The 23,926-nt window shown below is 46.6% G+C and overlaps 1 protein-coding gene across 4 annotated transcripts in view; it reads left to right on the top strand.

The window, feature by feature from the left end:
• The window catches only part of ATXN7L1 (ataxin 7 like 1), a 226,432-nt gene that overhangs the window by 171,224 nt on the left and 31,282 nt on the right, over nucleotides 1-23,926 (top strand). For all 4 annotated transcript variants that reach the window (XM_054564434.1, XM_054564433.1, XM_054564432.1 and 1 more), the window contains exons 4-5: nucleotides 4,193-4,415; nucleotides 22,512-22,795. In XM_054564434.1, the coding sequence (XP_054420409.1) occupies nucleotides 4,193-4,415; nucleotides 22,512-22,795 (507 nt within the window). The remainder of the gene's footprint in view (nucleotides 1-4,192; nucleotides 4,416-22,511; nucleotides 22,796-23,926) is intronic.

Here is a 23,926-nt window from a genome sequence, read left to right as displayed (position 1 = left end):
GACAGTGATTTTATGTTTCACTTCACTAGGTAAGTGGTACTCATATTCAACATTAGCACAATAGATTGGTTTGATCTTCCTGCCACACGGTCTGGAAAGAAATGTGTTGCATGAGCTATAAACTACTGCAACATTTCACTATACCTCAAAGAAATGATCCTAAATCACTTTTTAAATAAATTGTTTTTTTTTTAAGCTAGACAGTAAGTAGAGAGTAAAAGAGTGGCTAAGTAATTTAGAGCATGTCAATGATTGAGTATTACCATTTCAAGTGACCTGTATATGAGAGTTAGAAATGTATAAATGGAATAATGTCAGCTGAAAAAGAATAGCCCAAAATATCAATTGATTACAGTCTTGTTAACACACCTATGTACATTAACAAAGGATGAGAAAATTTGGAGGGACAGACTCTTTTTCTCCAAAATTGCTTCAGTCTATAAAATATTTTAACAGTGAATAAAAAACATGATGTCTATAAAGTCTTTCTGGGCAGAGCAAATGAAATTTAAATAATTATAAGGATCTATCTAAGGCATTCCCTTGGCCAAAACAGGGGGGAAAAAATGAAATGAGTAAGCCCAAAGTAGGTGAGAGCTGGTATCAGAATGATTTTAAAATAAATATGGAACACTTTACTCAAAGACATTCTACCTGCACAGCAACATCTTCTAACAAGAAACTAAGACCCAGGAAAAAAATAATTAAAGATTAAATCAAAGAAAGAGAAAGAGAGAGAGAGGGAAAGGAAGGAAGGGAGGGAGGGAGGGAGAGAGGGAAGGAAAAGAAAGGGAAAGGAAAGGGAGGGGAAGGAAGAAACGAAACTAAGAGCCTATCATCAGCCCACCCCACCTCTCTGCCAAAAGTCAAAACCCTGTAAGTAATCTATGGTTAGGTCCTTACAGACTAGGGAAACACAGATTGAACAGGAATTGGATCTTTCTGAAAAAGCAGATCTCCTCCTCACTCTGCCTGACCGGGACCAGTTCTACCCATTTTCCAGAGCTTACCTGACTGAAGGATGAAACCCACCTCCTGAGTGAAGCTCTGCTTACTCTGACCATGGTCCCACTTTACTCTCCCCGGCACCAGTGGCTGTCCAGATAGGTCTCTGTGAAGCTCAGTGGACAGAGGTACAGGTCTCTTCATGAGATATCTTGAAATAGTGGTAGATTTAATTCAGTCTGAACAACATGGGACAGTTTCACAAGTAGTGAATACTTTTTTAATCTGTTTGTTATAATATGAAGTCACACACAAAAAAATTGAGGGTAAAAGGCTATCTTCAAGTTTTGATAAATAGTCTCTCATATGCAACTTGTTCTTTCAGTTAGTCATTTGTGGAACTAAAATATAAAACCAAGAAAAAAGCTTTCATTGATTTAATTTTTTGTGAGGTTAGCTGCAGGATCGCTAACCAGAATTCTCTAGGAAGATGATTTTAGAATGGTTGGTCTGGCCCATTCATTTTGTCCTTAGTGGCATCCTTCCTTGTGATTTATCTTTGTTTATTTGTATTATTTTTAACTCTTAGTTTAGCAAAATAAAGTTTCTCTTTGTTATCAAAGCTTGTCTCCCCAGCAGAACTGAGGAATATTTCTGCACATCCTTCTCCCCAACCTCCTCTAGCCAGTTTGAGCAAGTGATAGCAAATGAGTGAAGGAAGGCTGCAGAAAAATCCAAAACAGTAGTGGTAAAAAGCAAAGTCTTTTTTTAGTTTTGGAAACCTCTGCCAAAAAAGAAATTGCTAAGCAAAACATTTCTGAAGGGCAGAAAGATTTGAAGTGAGACAACTTGGTTCTAGTCTCAGTATTCCCTCCAACTACTTTTGCCCTGCAAGCTGGTAACAGAGAACCTCTCAAACTGATAACCTCATCAGTCAGCAAGGAGGTGGGATGAGCTAACTTTTAAAATCCAGTTCTAACCTTTGGTGATTATAATTCCTGTACTTGCTAGTTTCCTGGTTCCAAATCTCGGTCACAGTACCCCTCATTTCCTGCCTTCCTGAGAAGTGGTTAGGCCCCATTCTTTGTGTAGCCTTTGGCCCTGACCTTGGCCAGTCACCTCGCCTTTCTGGGTCTTCTCCAGCCAGTCAGGCGTGAGGAGGGTAGAGATGCCTGGCCGCTTCCTGCCTGTCTCACAGGGCTTGTAAAGGCCAGTGCAATTTTACGAAGGCTGAATTCCTCCAAGGAAGATCTGCCCGAGTAAAATATTTCAGTACTTCAGCTGTAATTAGTGCTGTAAATTCAGGAATCATGAGGGATGAGAAGAGAAGGAGCAGATGTAAGTATGCCTTATATTTATGATAATGGAGTGGAAAGGGGCCTTAGAAGCCATCTAGGGACCCACTTCATTTACAGATAAAGACATGGAAACTGAGAAAGTTTAAGTGGTGAACTCTAGGCCCTAAGCCTACTAATGTGGTATGGGTGGAGCTGGAGCCTAGATCTCTGGGCTCCCAACCCTCAGTTCTTTCTGCTATATCAAAACAGAGGCCCTGGAACTAGCTCTTGGTTTTCAAAACCTTCAAAAGGATGGCTCTGGAAACCAAGCATGTATGCACGGTCTAGTCTGATTCAATGAAGAAAAATTACCTGTAAAGTTATTCAGTGTAGGCCACATATTAACGCTGGTCTGGCAAAAATACCCAGCAATCACATGATCCTCAAAAATCCACTATCCCCCTGCCCCCAATTCCTACTTCATCAGAGGACTGGAGTCAGTCCGCTTGGAGACAACCTGGTAGGCATTGGTACAAGGGAACACAGAGAAACTCCACAGTTCCATTTCAGATAGCCAAGTTAGTCTGGCTTTCTTCTCCTAGATCGAGTGCCTGGAACAGCAGCCAGAAATGTCTCACTGTTGAGAAAAGCCTGAGACTCAGCTTGGAGGTGGAGGGAGAATGTGGTCTGCCATCTTTGCCTCCCACCCTCTTCATATCATGTTCAACCCAGATTTCCTGACTTGTGCTCTCTAGTTCTTCCCTTTAGGACATTTTTTATCATTTCATTTATTTATTAAACACATATTATTAAGCACTGACTATATGGGGCGCCCTGTAGTAGGCACAAGAGGGCCAGAGAGGACTTAGGATTCTAGAGCCTTTGTGTTTTGGGGGTCCAGGATTCCTTCCTGCAGTGGTGTACGAAGTTGGGCGTGCATAAATGTGCATTCTTCTGGGACAGGGTCCTTTGATCAAATCTCTTAGCCTAATTAAGAACCATGACAATGAGTGGACAGTAGAACTTTTACTTCATGCACCTGCTGTCCTGGTCAGGTGTCTTCATCCTACCCATTGAGTCCAGACCACAAGGTTGACTGAGTGTGAACAAGGGAGGCATGTCTGCCCAGAGCTCTGGTATTTTCTCTTGCACCTCAGGAAGCTGTTCCTACTCTCATCTGTGGATTCTGCCCCAAACATTGATGTCCTCCTGCATGTCCTGGCTTAACAGTTGTAACCCCGGACCTCAGTGAGCCATGGAGAGGCCACTGCTGACATGTGGACAGATGCCGGGCCACTCCTGGCTCTCAAAGACTTTTTCATTCAGCCCTTGCTGTCTTTCTGACCATAGTGATCCTGCTGCTGGTCCAGTTCAAGAATTTCCTATTTATTCTCTTGAGAGTTCTGCCCTGCCCACTGCACTGAGCGACCTTGTCATCTCTGTGTAGCTGCCTGGAGATCACTTTGGGTATACAGTTATCCCACTGTGTTCAGGGGACATCTGGTGTCCCCTCTGCTAGTCCTGTGGAGGTCGTTTCGCAGAAAGAAGGCCTGGTAAATGCTTCCTCTGAAAGCCTGGGTTGGTTTAGCATGCCATTTGATACAGAAATTCAGAATTCCATCATTGCTAGTTAGTGGGAGAAGAGCGGGTGTCAAGACACATGGTAGTCAGTAGGCAAAGAAAAGAGGTTTAAATAAGTGCATTTTCATGTTAAGTTACTGATTGGAGTTTCCACTGGTATTTGTGGAAACATCATTTTTAAAGTTATAATAAAGAAGTTAAGTAAAAGCAATTTCTCACTCAGGGAAAAGAAAAAAGACAGATAGTAGTCAGAGCTGAGGCTTCAGGGAGGCAGACATTGCAAGATAAGCACTTTCTCTTTGCCCGTTGTATGTGAGCGTGGCGTGAGTGCGTGAGAGACTCACTTGCCACAGATGATGTGCTGAGTTCTATCCTTTCTCCCTCTGCAGAGAGAAGACACGCTTCAATGTGCAGACCTTCTCCCTCTCCAGCGTCTCCGCCCTCCAATTCCAGGACATCACTAGTACAGGTGAAAGCAAAAGCCTGTCTCAGCGGCCATAACTCTGCCAGCAGCACCTCAAAGCCATTCAAAACGCCCAAAGACAATCTACTTACCTCCAGCAGCAAACAGCACACAGTCTTTTCTGCAAAAGGATCAAGGGACAAACCATGGTAAGTGTCCGGTGATGGCAGCCAGCAGCTGTCTGTCCTCGCTGCTTGCCCCTGGCACCACAGGAAGCAGTGTTTACCCTCTGGCTTAGGTCCTGGGCATCGTGTCTAAGAAGGGGCAGGGACAGAACACCCAAACGATGGGGTGAGGAACCAAAACACTGGAGGGAACACAGGACCTTAAAGTGCCATATGCATGACAGGAGAATTTTTTTCTGCTCCTAAGAGCTGAGCCAAGTTGTGTCTAAGAAAAGGGTAATGGGGAAATATTCCTCAGTGATACAGTCACCTCTCAATTTTCTGCCCCAGTGAAAAGAAGCATTGGTGTGAATAATCAAAAGCACAGTCGGTCTGCTCAGCAGGGAGCGAGGCCAGGCCCTGCAGTCCTGGGGGGCTGGCCCCCTGCAAAGCCGCCCTCCTGTGAGCATCAGAGTCTCCGCTCCTCGGAATAGTTGCCAGCAGAGGCAGGTGATTGGGAGCTGACCACGGAGGGGAAAGAGCAAATCCAAAGACAATGGCGCCCCTTTGATGGGGTGGGACAGAACTGGTTGCAGGTGACTATGAAAAATCAGAGGCTTTTAATTCGTTTTTTTAATCTCAGTCTTCACCAAAAAGTCAGAAAAGGTTACCTGTGGAAGGGACAGATAGGAAACCAAAGTGAAAACAAGGACAGGAAGTAGAAGATGAATACAGGCAGACCTCAGGCATATTGTGGGTGCCAGACCATGGCAATGAAGGAAGTATCACAACAAAGCAAGGTATAATCTTTTTGATGGTGGAGGAGCCTGCCTTCAATTTGTACAAAATGCAAAGTTCGTGACGCACAGTGAAGCAAAGCACAGCTAAACAAGGTATGCCTGCTGCCTGTGTCTTCAAATGCTGAGGGACCCCACTTGGACCACTTGACTATGGGCTTCTAACAGAGCCCCTAGCTTTATCTTTCAGGGGTCATTGTGGAGTCTGATTTATATATTTAAAAAGAAAAAACGTTCTGTTTATTAGTGATAGTTAATTACATTTAAGTTCAGACCTAGAAAAGCTGTGGACTAAAACCAAGCATCAACTGGTTTGTCACTGCACACTGGAAATTATGATGATTTTGTAAAGAGCTAATTATGCCAGATCAAGCAAAGAGCCTTGTGATAGAGTGGAAAGGTTTAGCCACAGCTCTCAAGAGGAGAGGAGTTCCCCATCATGCCAGTGGGCCTCGCGGCCTAGCTTTACTCTCTTCTGATCATTAGGATCTCAGGCCCATCCTGTAGGAGGATGTAGCTGGTTAGGGAAGATCCAGCCTGAAAGTGACAATGGCGGTTGTGCTGGGCCACGGGGGGTAAGTCTCCCTCTAGTTGGCGACCTTGGAAAGCACCTGACGATTGTTTGTTGAGGTAACACCAGGTGTCCTGAAGTAAGCACAAGCCCCAGAATTGCCTATGTACAAATCTCAGCTGGGTGACTTTGGACAAGTTCCTCAATCTTGGTTGCCTCTGTTTTACTCATCTATAAAATGGGCTAATAATTGCTCTATCCCATGGGATTGTGATGAGGATTAAGTGGGCTACTTTTTATAAAATCAGCAAGTACAATGTCTGGAGCAGAGTACACATTTGGTAACTGAGATAATCTTATCGTTATCATTGGAATCACATGTGCCAAAAGACAGAGCTCCTGTAACCGGAATGAAGGTTGAAAAGTCAAATCCCTCTGAAAAAGTAGAGAAATGGCTCTGACTCTGACAGAAGTTGAAAATGGAAAAGGATAAAATCATTCCAAATACAGAAGTGAGCTACAGAGAAACCAGATGAGGAGAGCTAGGCAGGGGCTTGGGAAGAATAAGCTGGAAGGAGACGCCAGGGTCACAGAAGACCATAAAATGAACACAAGAAACGATAAATGAGAAACGTGGCCCCAGAGGGGTGAGACTCGGCACCGAGAATCCTCCCAGGAGGCAAGCCTTTGGGGGGACCATTGGGGTCAGGTCAGTCTCCACGTTTGATTCAACTAACTGAACACATACTTCATAAGACCTGCTGTGGGCAAGGCCCCTTCAGCTGGAGGCAGAAAGTAATTATGAAAGAATTTGAAAAATCTCCCCAGGTCCCAAAGAAAAGCAACCAGAAGAAGTATAAGGTGGGAAATAGCTCATAATAAAAAGACTTAAAAAACCAGAGCACTTGCCCTGTGTGAAGAACAGAAAGCTAATGGGCGGGTAATTTACCTAACTTGAAGTAGGCAGATATTCTGAAGACAGACCCAGGGGTGCACCATGAGAGAAGCTCAGCACTGATTGCAGTGGTCTCCTTCCTAATCTCACCTGTAGTCAGCCAGGCTTACCCTCCTAGCCACCCTCACAGCCTCCTGCATTGGGAAGGCTGACAAGATTTGGCTTGGAGACTCTCAGGGCTCAGCCTCAGTTCAGGGAAGCTTTCGCAGAGAGCAGTGTGGGAGAATAGCCACACAGAGCTAAGGGCAAGAAAAGCCAGTTCAAGGGAGTGCCCTTCTAGTTGCTAGAGGGGATGCTGCCCAATTCACGAATCACTCAATAAAGCCCATTTAGATCTTTTTTTTTAAAAAAAAGAAAAGACAAACCGGTTTAAGCCCCAGTTTGGTCACTAACTTCCTGTGTGACCTTGAACAAGTTACTTCTCTGAGTCTTCACTTTCAAGCCTGAATATTTTGTGATTCTAAGTCATAATATTCCCTCAAAAATTCTTGAAGGTTCCTGAACTAAGAGTTTAGCCCCTCAGCCCAACATAAGGGACTGTCCACAAACTGCCTCCAAACCCGCAATCCAATCCTGATCATGCAATACTGTCCCATTACTCCCGTTTCCCCACCACACCTTCCCCTGGTACCTTTGCCTAGAATATCCATCTGTCTTTACTCAGCTGTTTAATGAGCATCTACTATAATACTACGTGTCAACTCTATAACAAGCACTGGCATTACATAGGGCCCATTGATGTTACCCATGGAACATTTATGCGAATAGAAAAAAGCCAGGATATAGTTCAGGACCAGGTAAATAATTGGCCAATGGTCTTCATCCCCTACTCACTCCCTCAACCAGGCATCCTAGTACAGTGCATGGCCTGGACAACTGTGCACTGCTGCCCTGGGGATGCAAAGTTAAATAAGACAGACAATGTCTTAGGGAGTCTGTAAAAAGAGACATAAGCAAACACGGAGTACAGTGTGATGAGAGCTAAGATATTGAAAGCACAGAAGAAGGTTCCCTAACCAGGCTGAGGACTCAGAAAAGGATTTCAGAAGAGGTCGCACAGAGCTGAATTTGAAAGATAAGTAGAAATGACCTACACAAAGAAAACCAGATTAGAATGGTAAATGTCAGGTTATATTTTTTTTTACCACAATTGAAAAAAATTTTTTAAGAAAGTGGGAAGGGTGTCCCAAGCAAAGGAAACAGAATGTGCAGAAGTATTTGCATGTGGGGGGGAGGCAGATGAACTGGGTAGGTGGGCTGGGTAGATTATAAAGTTCCACCGTACGTACTAAGTTCAGGAATTTGGACTTCCCCCTGAAAGCTGCATGGAGCTGTTAAAGGAGCAGTTTTCAGTTATAGTGAGATTGCCCTGACAGTAGGATGAAGGATGGCTTGAGAGGCCACTCAGGAAGCAGCAAGAACAGTGAGGATGCTTTGGTGTAATTCAGGTGAGGCATGGTGACAGCCTGGACCAAGTAGTTGGTAGTGGGCATGCACAGACAGCGTCAGATGGGAGAAATATTAAGGAGGAAAACTCCACAGGACTTTGGAGCTGGTTGTTATGTAGGTCTTGCAATACAAGGGAAGAGTTGAGGATGATGTCCAGGGTCTTGACTTGGACAACTGGGTTACTAGTCCTGTCACTTCCTCCAGAAAAGGATAGAAAGGTCCAGCGTTTAGGGTGGGGAGGAGAGGATCAGTTCAGCTGAGAAGTCAATGTAGTCTGAAGTATCTGAGAAACATCTACAATCTACACAGAGACGTTGGTGGGCGTTGAATGTATGGACCCAGGGGTCAAGAGAGAAATGTGTTGGGAATGGAGATTTGAATGTTGTCAATGTAGACACGGGCATTTGAAGCCATGGGTACACATGGGGCCTCCCAGGAAGCTACGAGGCCTGCGAAGAGCAGGGGCCAAAGTCAGGGCCCTAGAGAATGGGGGATCAGGCGAAGAGGAACCTGAGGAAGTAGGGACTGCTAAGCCAAAGTTCTTCGCACAGCATTCTGTGTCCTCTTTTCTGGCCCAAATCCTCGCTGTTCCTCACTGGCCACCTTTTTCTCAAAGCCCTTCTCTCTCTCACTTCCTCCATGGCAGCCACCTGATATGCTGGTGTCTCTTTTTAAGCCCGGCGACACTTCACTTTTCCTTACCTGTGACTCTTTGTGTGGTGCTATAGACTAGGCTTATTACTATATCCCTTCTGCTCAGTAGTAATTGAGGTCCTCACAATTACTCCTACATAGGCGGTCCTCACACTCAGCAAACACAGTCCCCTTGTCAGTAAGTATTTGCTGAATTGAATGAAATGGATCTGATCATTGAAATGAGTAGTAAGATTTCCATTCCTGGAGGCTATAACTTTTTATCTACAATTGTTTAGACTGGCACTATTCAATGGGCATATAATGTGTACCACACATGCAAATTTTTTAAAATTTTTACCTGAGGGCATGCTTACTGATTTTAGAGAGAGAAGGAGGGAGGGAGGGAGGGAGGGAGGGAGAGAGGGAGAGAAACATCCTCGTGAAAGAGAAACATCTAACAGTTGCCTCTCATATCTTGTATGCTACCTGATCATGCCCTGACCGGGGACAGAACCCACAACCCAGGAATGTGCCAGGACTGGTAATAGAACCCATGATCTTTCAGTTTACGGGATGACACTCCAACCAACTGAGCCACACCAGCCAAGGCCACACATGTAATTTTAAATTTTCTAGTAACCACATTGAAAAAGTGAAAAAAAAAAAAGGCAAAATTAATTTTAATATTTTATTTAACCTAACATATCCACAATATTATCATTTGAACATATAATCACTGATATAGTTTATGTTCTTTTTTTATGTCTTCTAAATGCTGTGTGTATTTTACACTTAGAGCACATCTCAATTTGGACACTAAATTTTCATCAGAGATACTTGACCCATATTTTGATATTATTAAAAATTTACAATTATAAAATAGATTTGCATATCCAAGTTGTTCCAAACATACTTTTAAACATTTCCTAACAACTGAATCAAGCACTTATTTTTAAATTTTAATGAATTAAAATTAAATAAAATTTAAAATTGAGTTTCTCGGCCACACTTTAAATGTTCTGTAGCCACACATGGCCAGCAGCTGCTGTCTCAGACAGCACAGATCTGGACACCTAGGCCAGGTGACCCTGGGAGGGTCTCTCTGGTTCTGTGACTCCCAGGGGTATTAAGGTGTCCCCTCGCTCTCTTTAATGTTGTACTTCCCGACAGGAGCTGCTAAATTCCAAGGTGGAAGGAGCTCTCGCCTCTTTCTCACATTAGTCTGCAACTGCAACTGGGCGTGTGCTGGAACAGGCCCCGAGCACCCAGTCGGGCTGCACAGTCTCCCCTGCTGAAGTCCTGTTCCCCTGCTCCGAGGGAGCTCGGCATTGGCCCTAAAGGCCAAGAAAGCACCAGCCGTGCGTGGCCTTTAGATTAAAATTAACAGCAGGTCGGAGGTGCTCTTTCTCAAGTGGCTCGAATTCACATGTACAATGGTAAACACCAGTGCTGAACCCAGGCAGACCTCCTGGCATCTACATCACATAAATTTAAATGGTCTATGGGTTTGTTTTTTTTCTCCCTTCTGTGTCTGAGGAGACTGAAAATAACTCTGCATGAGAAGAAAGGGGGAAACAGAGCAGGCATCCCTGTGCTACTGGACACGTCCCCCGCAGGTCTGCCCGACGGCACTCCCTGCTCGCCCCACACCGGGCACTCTGAGCCCCTCCACCAGCTCACTGTCCGCTGGGAAAGGCAGAGAGGTGGGCAAGATGAGTCTGTCCCCAGGTAGAAGGTAAGAGGGAATTAAGACTCTTCAGCTCTTTTGAGCTAAGATGAGCATTTCAGACTTTACTTATGAGTCCCTGCTTGGCCAGGGGACCTGCCCCTTGTACTGGGGACTGAACCAGCCAGTCTAACTTTCGAACCTGCTGTCATCACTTTGGCTCCCCTTGTCCAGTGTGTGGAGCCACTGGGGGAAGTCAGACCCGCTGATGTGGGCAGAAACGGGCAGGAGGCTTTCCGCCCCTGCATGGCGTGTTGCCTTCTCCTTAGGCCTTATCAACCCACACACGTGTGCTGAATGCTAAATATGCTCAGCTATTAAAAATGCAGAAGATGAGCCTGCCGCTCCAGAAGGAAAAAGAGCCAGAGCAAGGGAAAAATCAGCAGGCGCCCGGCCTCCCGTGTGTGCCGACGGCGGGGTGGGGAGGAGACCAGCTCCTCCTCTGGTGCTTCCAGTGGGAGGTGTGTCCTCCTGGAGTGGAGGGGGCTTGGGCAGGAGACGTGCTCTGGAAGCCTTCCCAGCGTTTTATGGAGAGGAAATGATAACTGAGCAATCCTGGCCGAGTGCCTTGGGAGAAGTGAGACTGGCTTATCGCTTCTTGCCTGGTGTTGTCATGAACTGGGGGCAAGAGCCAGTATTGATGGCCCCAGAGGAGCCATCTCAGGGCTTCTGCACAGGCTGGGAAAGGTTGCAGACCCCAAGTGTTGTGGATGCTTCCAGTGGCCTTACCTCTCTGGCCACCCCAGTTCCTCAGCAGGATCCTTGCAGTGGCCTCTACCTGGTCCTCTTGCACCCTCACCTTGCTCAGAACATTCAGTGGCCCTCGGTTGTTTGCCCACGGAGTAGAAGTTTAACCTCTTTGGAGGTGGGTATATGATCTGGCATTTCTCACTTATCCAACTGCTACTGCCAGTATTTTAACCCCTTCATTTTATATTCCAGATGTCCCCATCTATTTGTAGCTCCTAGAACATGTCTTCCATGTGTTGGCACATTCTGTTTCCCTTCCCAGAAGCAGCCTCCCGGCCTGTCCTTACATGTGCTTTAAACTCTCTGCATAAGCATCATTTCCTCCATGAAGCCTTCCAGGACTTTTTATACAGACTGAGATGTTCCTTCCTCTAAGATCCCATTAGCACTCAAGATACCAGTTTAGGAGCTACCATCACACCCTCTTATTTATTTGCACCTTTATCCTCCCCTGCTCCCAGCTGGACCTTGAGCTCCTTGGCATCCCCATGTTTTAGCACAGAATCTGGCACCCAGCAACTATTTCATAAATGAATGGATGATGAGTGAATAAATGATGGAGTTTGTGAAGTGAAACTACTTCTTCCCCTCCCTTCCAGAGATTTTTCTACAGCTGAAGGAAACCAGATATCAATAAATATCTTTAGAATTCTTGAGGCGAAATCAGAGTGCCAGTTTCCATCAGGGAATTATTTTTTTCCCCTTTAGAGTTAGGAAGGGAGAACTATGGTCCTGGATGATAAGAAGGAAAAACCTGCAGTGCTCTGGCAAGAGGGGAAAGCTGTTTTCTTTTAAACTAAAGAGGAGGCAAGTACAGTGCACCCCTGTACCACAGCCCCTGCATGGTGTTTGTGCCTACGGCCCAGGATGCACTTGGCCACGTGAGGAAAACCCTAATCAGAAGGAATTAAGGTGTTGGGGTGGCATTGCACAGAAGCCCCTCCCTGGATGTCCACTTACAAATCCAGCCCCTCATACAAGAGATGGGGTCCATTCTGAGGCCAGTTTTGCCTCTAGTGCTGCAGGCTTGGGTGTCAAGGGAGAAGGGATGGGACAGAGGATGAGGGAGGAAAGGTGAGTGGACAAAAGGGAGTAGGTGGAGGTTATTGTGATGAGCCGTAGAGGGGAGGAATAGAAAGGGAAGGTGGGTAAGAGGATGGGATGTAGACAGGCCAGAATACTCAGGCGCCCCAGGGAATAATGTCCCTGCCAGGACAGGAAGGCATCAGGAACTTAAACATGTAAGTGCTACAGACTTACTAGGTTTTCAGATGATCAAGGTAAGGACAATGGACAGCTCCTTGGGTATAAACTCAGCTGACCTTGCCAAGTCTCAGAAGTGCTCAGAAATAAGGACTAGAGTCTAGGGATGGAAAATACAGGCCCGGACAGCTGGGGAAGGGGAAACTGGCCTGACAAGAGAGGGAGTGTGAGCCCCAGAGATTAGTAACCATGGCCCTTCATATTTGCGTAGCACCTTGTAATTTTTAGATGCTTTCACAGCCCCAGACTCTATTTTTTTTTAATCCTCACCCAAGGACATGCTCACTGGTTTTAGAGAGAGGGGAGAAAATCCGTGCAAGAGAGAAACATCAGTGGGTTGCCTCTGGCATGCACCCCAATGGGGGGGCCAAGCCCACACCTGACATGGACTGTGACTGGGAATCGGACCAGTGACCTTTCTGTTTATGGGACAGTGTTCCAACCGACTGAGCCATACTGACCAGGGTGCCCCAGACCCTTTTGGGCCTCAAGTTTACTCGGTGATGTGATGAGGAAATGGAGGCCCAGGCGGATGAAGTGACTGTTCAGTGGTAGAGCTGGGACTCCACCCCTGGTCTCCTCACTTGCTGGGATAAAGAACACGCCCGTAGAGCTCCCCAAGTCACTTTGCGGAGTGCATGCCCTGGGGCAACCTTTCTAAGCCCCAGGTTCCTCGTCTATAAATCAAGGGTGAGGATAAAACCCCGTCTTCCGCGTGATTGTGTAGCCGGCTGCGCACCACAGGGCAGGTGTTCAGCGTGTCAGTGTCGAGGGAAGGTGAGAGAAGAAACCCTCCACCCTCACTGTTGCCATCACTCTGGCTCTTCTGTCAGGAAGAGAGACAGCTGCAGGCTGCTCCTTCCCTAAAGCATTTGTTTTGGTGGAGAGCTGGTTTGGTTTTTATTCGTTATGTGATTTGACTTTCACTGAGAACATTAATTCATTCATCAAACATTTAAAGCTCTTCCTAAGTGCCAGATAACGTGTACATCACTGGGATAACTTTGGAGCAACATCTACACTTGGTCCAGATTCCTGTCCTCAGGTAGCTCAGGGTCTGGTCAGACCACACAGACACAGAGCTAAAACCTGGCCATTGGATGAGATAAGTGTGGCACAAACCCCTAGGAAGAAAGTCAGCCCTCTGAGAAAGGATCTCCTCGGGTCTGGGCGGACGGAGGAGTGTTCTCCTGGAGAGGGGAGGAGGGCACACTAGCAGGAGGAACAGTCCAGAGCCAGGTGGGGCTCTGGCTGGTTGAAGGTGTCCTGGCAGGAGCTGTGGATGAACAAGGCCATGAGGCTGAACTCCAAACTCTGGGCTGTGAGCCGCCCGCAGAGCCCTTTAAACAGCTGGTAGCCAGGTCACGTTTGCATTGGTGGCTGAGTGGTGGTGGATTCAAGCACCAAGAGGCCAGGACAGAAAGACGGGTGGTGAGGATTCCCATCGAGGTTCAGGCAAGCGATGACAATGGGCCTGACCTGAGGGGTCGGGTAGGGACCTCTTTGGGAAGGTAGACTTGAGAGGCAGAATGTCGGGAGGGGCCAAGGGTTCTAACTGGAGTTTTGAAGAAATACAAAGTGAATTTAATGTGGGGCAAAAAAAATGTCCTGAGTTTGTTGTAGGTCAGTGTGAACACTACTCTTAAAGGCTTAAACAGTATGCTTAGCATTCCAGGTAGAGGTGGTTTGGATACAGGGCTGTCTACCCGGATTCCAATAAGGAGAAGGAAAGAGCAGAGTAAGCGGCACCCCAGGCTCCCAGGCCACTTGAGAGGGAAGGCGCTCCTGGGAGCTCTTCCTCTGTGAAGGAAGCTGGGGAGCAGAGGTGAGGTGCTGCCGGTAGCCAGGGATGCTGTGCCATTTCCTCATTCCCAGCGTGCTCAGAAAGAGCTTCCTGAAAGCAAAGACTGGAGACAGGAGCCCAGGTCCCTGATCCTGGCCTTCCCTGGCATGAGAAGGGAGGATGTTCTGTGAGGAGTCCTCTCCCCCTGGATCCATGTTGGCTCCAGGATTTAAGGGAGACAATAAATGTCGGCTGCACTGGCTCTGGAAGGTGAGGGACAGGCCCAAAGACTGGGGCAGCTTGCTGCTCCAGCAACAGGAACCAGTGACCTCTGGTGGCTGCAGAAGGGAGTGTTCCTGCTTGCTCCTTCCAAGCGGAACCTGTCCATTCCAGAACCAGGGCTCTTGAGGCTCTGTCCCACTCTGCACCAACATTCCTTCCGGAATCCACTTGCTTCCTGACCTCTGCTCGAAGGTTCTGATACTATTTATGCCCTGCTATGGCTTTTACTGGATATTCTTTTTAATTATGAGGCCTTTAATTCTCCTAGGTGGAAGAAAAGGCACTGAACAAGTATAGTTGGTTTGGTCTACGGTTGTCTTAACTCCCCCCTGGACTGGCTGCCTACCACTGGAGGCTGGCTGGTCCCACGTCAACTCCAGAGAGCCTGTCCTGTATCATTTACCCTACTGTGCAAAGACTCTGTGTTCCCCTCTTTCTCTTCCCTAGCTTGCTGATCTTCTCCCTCAGTCTTGGACTGTCAGGACACCTAATGCCCATTGATCTCCCAGCAGGTTTGGAGACCACCTTCTGAGTTCTGTGCCTTAGGAAGCCCTGATTAACAGAAGTGCTGCAGATTCTCCTCACAGAGGCTGGTGCTGGGCCTCTTGCTCCCAAGAAATCTGGAGCTGTCTAGATAGGAGCTCACACAGTTACTCCTCCAGAAGGCATCTTAGAGTCAACAAGAGCCCTCATTGCCTGACACACTTCAGGGTTATAGAGTCAACATGTTTGTATGTCAGGAGCCTGGAGTTCCTACTCACTTTTCTTCCAGAGTGTGTTGTGCATATAGGAGCATCAACCACTGGTCCAGGCTTGGGCAATGCCTGGAAGGCTAGGGGTTGAGCAGCAGGTGGGATTGAGAAGTAGGAGTGAATGCTCTTAGGAAGGGGTCGTCGAGTCTGGAAAGGCTTCTTACGTCCTGCTTTTCCTCTTCATTGCACAACCCGCACCCCCCACCCTCCCCCCTGCCAAGAAGTGGTTCTCCACTCCCTGAGAATACAGGAGGCTCCCTGCTCACAGCCATCTGCTCCCTGGGACATCCCTCCCTCAGTGGTGGGGCCAGCAAGGCTAGCAAAACAGAAATTTCCTTTTAACATTTTTTTTAATTAATTGATTTGAGAGAGAGAGAGAGAGAGAGAGAGACATTGATTTGTGGTTCCATTTGCTTATTCATCCGTTGATTCTTGTATGCGCCCTGACCACTGGGGATCGAACCTACAACCTCGGTGTATCGAGATGGCATTCTAATCAGCTGAGCCAGGGCCAGGACAGAGGTTTCTGATGCTGATGATGACTTGCACTTCAGATACACACACGCACATGCACACCCCCCAGAAGCATCAGGGTCAGTGGGGAGTGGATGGCATGATCCACTCTTCCCCCTTCTTTTCTATTTTTAAATCACAGTTGGCTTTCAGTAGTATATTAGTTTCAGGGGTACAGCATAGGGTTAGATGTTTATATGACCTACAAACACTTTTCCCTTTTTGTTCTAGCTCCAGTTTATTTAGGGACAACCATGTACCCAGTACTGTGCCAAGCACTTTATACATATTATTATCATTTAACCACTTCAGATATCTATTATGATCTTCATTTTACTGATGAAGAGACTGTGGCCCAAAGTAGTAAAGTCCCAGGATAAGCCAGGCAGGCAGCCGCGTATGTCTGTGTGGGTTTTGTGCTGCATGAAGCTGTCCCGCCAAGGGGGCAAGGAAGAACTGAAACCAGCGCTCATATGCTTGGCCAGCCCCCCTTTATCTAATTCCCACAAAAGTCCTCATGGACCCGCGGAGGCCCTGCAGCCAGGAAGTCAGATGTTTTCCCACCATAATGCAGCTAGCAATAGAAAAGGCAGGATAAGACCTAGGTTTGTCTGATTTCAAAGCCTATCTTCTTAACCATTATCCTAAGCTATCTTGAAGCATCCTCCATATTCTGTGAATCTGCCAGAACAGGGACAAGGCCCAGACCCTCAATTCAGTCCCGCTTCTCCTCCCTGATTTTATTTACTTGCTTCTGGCCACTTTTACAATTCATCAAAGTCAGCTTGCTCGTTTCTCCCCTGCTCCTAACTGGCTTAAGGGAAGGCCCCATATCATTCTTCCCAGAGGCTAATCACCTCTTTCCCCAAATGAGGGAGGAGGTCTTAGTCCATCATCCAAGTCACTTTAACTTTCTTGGCCAGCAGTGGGCCCCTGTGAGCTCCGCTGGGGCAGCCCTCTGGGCTGGCGCGAGAATCTTTTTTCCTCCGCTACCGTGGCCATCCACCCCCAATAACAGTGTGGTCTGACCACATTTTCCCACTGAGGGTGTGTTATGTGGGAGGGAATCCAAAGCTATGCCAACGCCAGGAGAGATTATACACAAGGCTTCCTTCCTGACCACCAGGCCTGACACTCAACCGCAGAATATTACTGTATTAATCTTGCAGATTTTCTTATTTCTGTGTTCTGTGGTTGGTTACCCTGTTTGCTCCATATTCTCTTTGCTTCAGATGTTTACAAATTGGCTTTCTGAAAGTTTTCTCAATATTTTTCCACATCAAAAATACCATTTATTGGTTTGTTAGGATTTATGTCATACCTCCTGAATCTGTTGCATCATGACAGGACTTTATAGCTCCACTATTTAGCTGATTCGTAGTGATTGCCTGACTCCCAGCCTTCAAGAATGTCCCAAGTATTTCTTTGACTTAAAGAATTTAAATTTGATGGTGAACATGCAACACAATGTACAGATGATGTATTATAGAAGTGTATACTTGAAACCTATGTAATTTTATTAACGGATGTCACCCCAATAAATTCAGTAAAATAAAAAAGAATTTAAATTTGATATAGATAATGTCCTGATGGTAGTCCCCAAAATGCACCCATGAGACCCAAGTAGAAATCCTTCTCTGGGAGTCTTTGAAAAGAGGGTAAATCTCTTTCACTCGGCATGGCTTAAATGCTATCACTGCTTGGAAGGCAAGAAGCTGGCTGAGACAGCCCTTTCAAGGATCTGCCAGTGAATCAGAGATCCTCAAAATTCTGCACATGGGCCTTTGTCAAAGGAGTTGGTGGGAAGAAATCAGACAGCTGAGAACTCTTATCAGACACATAACCCACAGCACAAATACCGTATGTTTTCAGGCTCCTGCCTGTCAAATCCATCTTTTCGCCGTGCTGGTAAGTGGAGCAGGGTTGGCAATGATTTCTGCAGGACTCAAGATTTTCTGAACCATTCTCTTAAGGCTTATCTGTTGCTGATAACAGAATAAATCATGATCACCAAGAAGATGTAGCTGGCAGGACAGCAGCTGGCCCCGCGATTGTCGGTGGCACCGTAAGATTCTTCCCCTCTGCTCTTTTGCAGACATCACTGGACAGGGAGGGGAATCTTCTCAGTGCCAAGAGAACCATTTTTCTTAAAGCCTTGGTTCAGCAAGATAAATGCAGACCAGCCAAGCACAAGGGAAGAAGACATGGGCAGCCAGAGCAGCGCAAAAGAAACTAAGTAGACATCGCCCCCACATAGCAAGGACGATGAGAGAGGGCTGTTCTCTCTGGGCTGTAGGATCCCTTCCCAGGACAGAGACAGAGGTGCAGAGATAACAAGGAGATAACTACTCCCAGTGTATTAGACACAGCAGGGGAACAGGCTGCAGCCGGGCTCCCTGAAGGAGTTCATCCCAAGTGAACAAAACAGGCATTATGAAAGCAGCAGGGAAAGAGCGGGGACTCATCCTTCCCTTTCAAATACTGCTCCTCAAAGAAAGGACAGTAGTGATTTGATAAATGCAGCTAATTGTTAGACTTCTGGAGTGTGTAAGTGTATTGCTTAAGACTGAAAGGCAAGGAGCTTGAAGGGCTTTGGCTGACCTTAGCGGTAACCGCCAGGCTTGTTTGTCACCTAAGCAAACAGAATAATAAATTGCTTAGCTAGTCATCTAGGTGTCGCCGACTAGCCACCCCTCCCAACGCCTAACCACGGCATGAGGTATTGGAGTTACTGTGATTAGACACCGGAAAGGGGGAGACACCTGTGAGAGCAGGGGTCAGATTCTCCTAGCTTCTTTCCAAATGGAAAAAAAAATTAAATCTGTTATTCAGTGTCCACTGTCATCTGAAGGAGCCCTTACCTGCCCAGGCGGGACACTGTCCTGGCTGGGGAAGGCGATGACGAGGAAGTGAGGGAAGTGAGAAAAGGGGCAATGGGAGAAGGCAGAAGACAATTCTGAGGTGCTGACCCCCAGACAGCCACATTCCCTCGCCCCCTGGAGTGTACATACAGGCAGGGACCGGGGATGTGGGTGGAGCCGGGGCAGGGGCCCCCAACAGCTCCTACTGCTGGCCAGAGCTCTTTGCTGAAAAAGACTGAACCTCTCGGATTGGTTTTCCACATTGTGTGGCACCATCTCGCAATCATTTCCTCTTTTGTTCATCAGTTGGGGCTGTTGCCAACAGCAGCGAAGAAAGGAGGCTGAATGCTCAGATCGACTGGTGGCTGTAACATTAATACTGGGGGATGAGAGTGGCACGGTCAAATCAGGATGATCTCACTTCTGTCTCTCATTTCCTCTGGGGATGTGTTTGACCCTTCCCACCTTCACTGAGCTGCCTACTTCCCTTCTTGTCATACCTCTTAACTTCTCAGCTCAGGCCAGAGGCAGGTTACCTTAGAGGAGAAGCTCCAACCTGTGGGGAAAGAAGGGACACCACAGACAAAGGGTCAGGGCGCTCCGAGGCCCCCCTTCACTCTGTCTGTAGCCCTTCTTCATTAGCTAATGGCCTTAGATTCCCACCCACAATTCGATCTCCCTCCTTCCACTTCCAAGAGGTGGCCTGTGTACCTCGCATCAGGAGTGTTTCCTCAGTGGCTCAGTTCCCCACTGACTCACCTGGTCTGTGGAACCCTTCAAAACATTCTTGGTTATATTTTTTTTCTATAACACCTCCCATCCCAATCCAATAAAACTCAGTCCCATCAGCTTTTCCTTGTTTCAGAGGGGCTTCAATTCCACATCCTACCTACGGGCACTAGGATCGGAGTGTGACTATAAGTCTGGAAGCATTAGCAGTAGAGGGTATGACTGGGCCACACTCTATGTGGTGGAGAAAATTCCCAATTAGCAGATCAGTCCACACGTATTAGTTGGCTTGGCTTAAACTCAATTACTAAACACAACTGGGAAGAAGCATCGCCAGAGAGATGGGTCAACTGTTGCTGTTTCAGAAGGCCAGACCTAGGCTGCCTGGGCTCCCGTGGCTCCTAAGGAGCACGTCAGAACTGGACGTTGACTTTAGGGCAGAAATGCAGGCTATACTGTGAGCGTTTGAGAACCACTTAGCTCAGTTTTAAAATTCATTTCAGTTTGTAAAATTGTTCTGGGTTATTTTATCCCAGCATCACCCGCTGAGCTCATGAGTACTCAACATGTACCAGGGCATTTCTTACAGAAACTTGAGGCCTTCCCGGTCCTCACACCGACTCATGTGACAAGAGCTAGATCTGGAACTCAAAGTTTCTAACTTCCTTTCCCAAACTCTTTGGCTTCACAAAAAAGTACATCAGAAAAGACCACTCAAGTGCTAGAGAATCCTCTCAGCTGGCTGATAGTCCATGGAGTCACATCAACATTTAAAGTTTAACTTTTTTCCTCAAGAAGTAAAAGTCAACATATCAGAACAACAGCGATAAATAAATCATCAAGAATTTTTTAAGCAGGTTCTTATATGTTTTTAAAATCAGGATACTGAAGTATAATTTAAGTAGTGTGAGTTTTTTACTTTGTAAGGGTGTGTTTTAGTTTGTACATTTCTTTCAATTTTAATTGTGGTAAAATACACATAAAATTTATCATCTTAACCACTTTAATGTTCTGTTCAGTCACGTTAAACGCATTCACATTGTTGTGCAGCCAATCTCCAGAACTCTTTTCATCCTGCAAAAGTGAAACTCTGTATCCATTAAACAACTCCCTCTTCTCCTCTGCCCCCAGCCCCTGGCAACCACCATTCTACTTCCTGTCTCTATGAACCTGGCCACACTAGGTACCTCGTATCAGTGGAACCGTACAGTGGGTGTCTTTTCGTGACTGGCTTACTTCACTTGGCATAATGTCTTCAACATTCGTGCATCAGAATTTCCTTCCTTCCTTCCTTCCTTTTTTTTTTAGAATTTCCTTCCTTTCTAAGGCTGAATGATATTTTGTTTTATGTATAGGTCTCATTTTGTTCATACATTCTCCAGCAATGAACACTTAGGTTGCCTCTACCTTTTGGCTATTGTGAATCATGCTGCTCTGAACAGGGGTGCACAAATATCTTTTCAAAACCCTGACTTCTATAATTTGTGTCCTTAAAAATTGAGTGAAGGAATGATCCTAGAAGAATTACATATTCAATGGTTTTGCATTTATTACCATTTGGAAAAAATTAAGAATGCAGCACTAATTTCACCAGGTGATATCTTTACAGCTTCTTAGCGTGCTGACTTTTCAAGGGCTCCTCATGCTGTTCTTCAGGAATGTGTGAGTGCTTTGCGAATTGCCATCAAGTAGAAAGTAGCAGCAGTTCAGCTCTGTCTCAGTGATTGGGATGCTCTGATCAAGGGTGAACGGGCAGTGACTTGTTGTTTTGCTGAAAACCACTGTTCCCATTTCCCCTCCCATGGGACTCAAAGCCCCACCCCCTCATCCCCAACCAGGAAGGCATGTAGCTCTACAATGAAGCCGGTGAAGCCCAGTGACAGTCTACTCTGCCACTGAGTGCCCTGCTCACTGGGGAAGGCCTGTAAATAACCTCTGTGGTCCTGTTTCACAGGAAAAGAGACGGGCTGAGGGGTTGCAGGAATAATTTCATGAACGAATGGATCAAAGAAATGACCTGTGAATAAATGTTAGAGAAGGGAGAGACAACGAGCCATGTGGACAAATAAGATTCCTCCCCTGCCCAAACAGCCTCCCTTTCATGCCCTACATTGTCTGCAGGCACGTGTAAGCCATATTCTAGATTGCTTGGCATTCAGGTAGCCACGTTGCCTCAGCGATGATTGGGGGGCTGAAGTCTCAGCACTCTGCGCTCCTTCAAAGAAGAAAGGAAATCCAGTTCAGGAACCAAAACAAAGCTTATTCATCTTATCTCATCTTTTAAAACCCAAGACAGAGGCCTCCACAGCCCCCCAGAAATAAGGTCCTCCTGAATTAAGTGCACAGAAATGAAATGCATAGCCATTACAGGAGAAATAGCAGGGGAGCGGGGCTTAGGTGACAGATTCTGAAGAACAAACACACACCTTTGTGCTCTGTCTTCTTAAAATTCATCCTCTCACCTGCCAGCCTTGAGCATTGCCTATTTACATAACTAGCTGCCTAAAATGGAATATTAGATAATGTTACATGGCAGCTCACTCAATTTGAGCCCATCCCCAGGATATGAGAGTGATCCAGGAGTCCTCGACAGCATGCAATGTGGCGCGCTGGCCTGCAGCCATGCCTCCGTGCGGTGTGAGCCTGTCAGCACTCCTGAGCTCAGCAGGTGTCAGGCCCAATCGCCGATCCCGGGGGGAGACCAGCTGAGCAGCAGTGGGGAGGGGGTGTGATTCAGCAAGTGGCATGGTGCGTGCACTGTCTTCAGGAGACAAACAGCATCTCTTCCTGAGCTTCACAGCAGGCACCTTGTTCTTCCCAAGGTGTTGTCTCCAAGACAGCTGACAAAAAGGACTGAGAAGGGGGAGCTGCAGGATCTATGGGGACAGTAGATATGGGAAGTCATCAGTCAGCTCTGATGCCACCCCTGGCACCGTGCCAGCCTCGCACCCCGTTGGTCCTTTCCAAGGAACAATTTCCCCTCCCTTCAAAACTGGAGTCGTGCTGCTCACTTATAGGAGAAGTATAAATAAGTGATAAGGAAGTGTTCTGATAATGATAAGCGGGTATAGCTTCTCAGCAGACTAGATGTATCAAATAAGGCAATTGTGCATGCGTTTTCATTTATTTTTCAGCGTTCCAGTTCCTGTAGTAAGTTTAGAGAAAATTCCTAACCTAGCGAAGGCAGATGGTGCCAATGTCAAAATGAACTCTACAACCACTGCTGCGGTCACCGCCTGCTCCACCTCGTTCTCGGCTGTCTCCGCCCCACCCTTAATTAAGCCGGTCTTGATGTCCAAGTCAGTGCCACCTTCCCCAGAGAAGATCTTAAATGGCAAAGGAATTTTGTCCACCACAATAGACAAGAAACACCAAAATGGCACCAAAAACAACAACAAGCCTTACAGAAGACTTTCAGGTACGTGTCTGTGTCCTTTGAGTCTGGCTCGTGATTAGATTGACACTGAGTCACGTCCCATAGCCAAGGAGTGATGTGTTCTTAAAATTAAGCAGATCTGTTTAGTTTTAAGAAGGACATGGAATTTACCTGCAAGCGGGACCCCTACCTAAAGATGCAAGCAAGAGCTGGTTCTCCTCTGCCTGGGCCAGATGAGGCGCTGACACAGCTCAGTGCTCATTGGGATTACCCTGGTGACCCAGGGGGTGGATTCTGAGGGTCTTATTATCATGCTGACAGGCTGAACTGCCCCTGGGTTTTGTAGAGGTCTCACCACCGTGAAGCTGGACAAACCCACAGCGAAATCTCACAGTAGCTCAGAGTATTGGCTTGGGACAGTCCCCTCAGTGACTGCCCCACAGAAAAACACAGGCCTCTGTCCTTTGGCCTAGTTGGTTTCCAGGCTGATTCTGTGGTCTGTGGCTACAACTGCATTTTCCAGTAATCAGCTGGAATTTCTATGGGTACACTAGGTGAGCCTAGCAGATGAGGTATTGGGGGATGTCTCTTGGGTGTACCCCTTAGTTGTCTGAGCGGGCACTTGTGCCAGGAAAGGTGCTCATGGCCAGTCTCAGAGGCAGTGGCTGCCCTCTCGGGGCCCCCGTGTGGGTGCTGTTTGCTTGGATTTATTATAAAACTAAATCTAGTGGTTTCTGCTTTTTCCAAAAGACTAAAATGAGCTTCATAACTTAGTCACACACTGTGGACGTTTACCTAATGTTGACAAGAAAAAAAATATTGTGAAAACCACCCTGTGAGAAAGAAACTATGTCTTCTGGTATGAGCATACTTCTTAAGCACCCCAAAAATTGTGGATCATTTTTATTTTCTACTTTGTGTTTTTCTGTACTTCAGTATTTCTACCTTAATCTGTAACTTTTTTAAGAAATTATTTTTAAAAGTACCTCCACCCAAAGCATTCAAATGACAAAAGTATTATACCTGCAAACCTCTTCACGTACTCTTCACCCCCTATCGAGAAGTAAAGGTAGAGCCTGCTGCCTGCTTTGTGCATTGGGAGGCCTCACTGTGTGGACGGGAGCCCCGACTCCTGGCTCTCCTCCTGAATGGCAAGTTCAGTTCCAACTGATA

Source organism: Pteronotus mesoamericanus, unplaced genomic scaffold, assembly GCF_021234165.1.
Source record: "Pteronotus mesoamericanus isolate MK-2021 breed Mesoamerican mustached bat unplaced genomic scaffold, CSHL_Meso_final scaffold_85, whole genome shotgun sequence".
NCBI classification, from domain to species: domain Eukaryota; kingdom Metazoa; phylum Chordata; class Mammalia; order Chiroptera; family Mormoopidae; genus Pteronotus; species Pteronotus mesoamericanus.
This window is presented reverse-complemented; position numbering and strand designations above follow the sequence as displayed.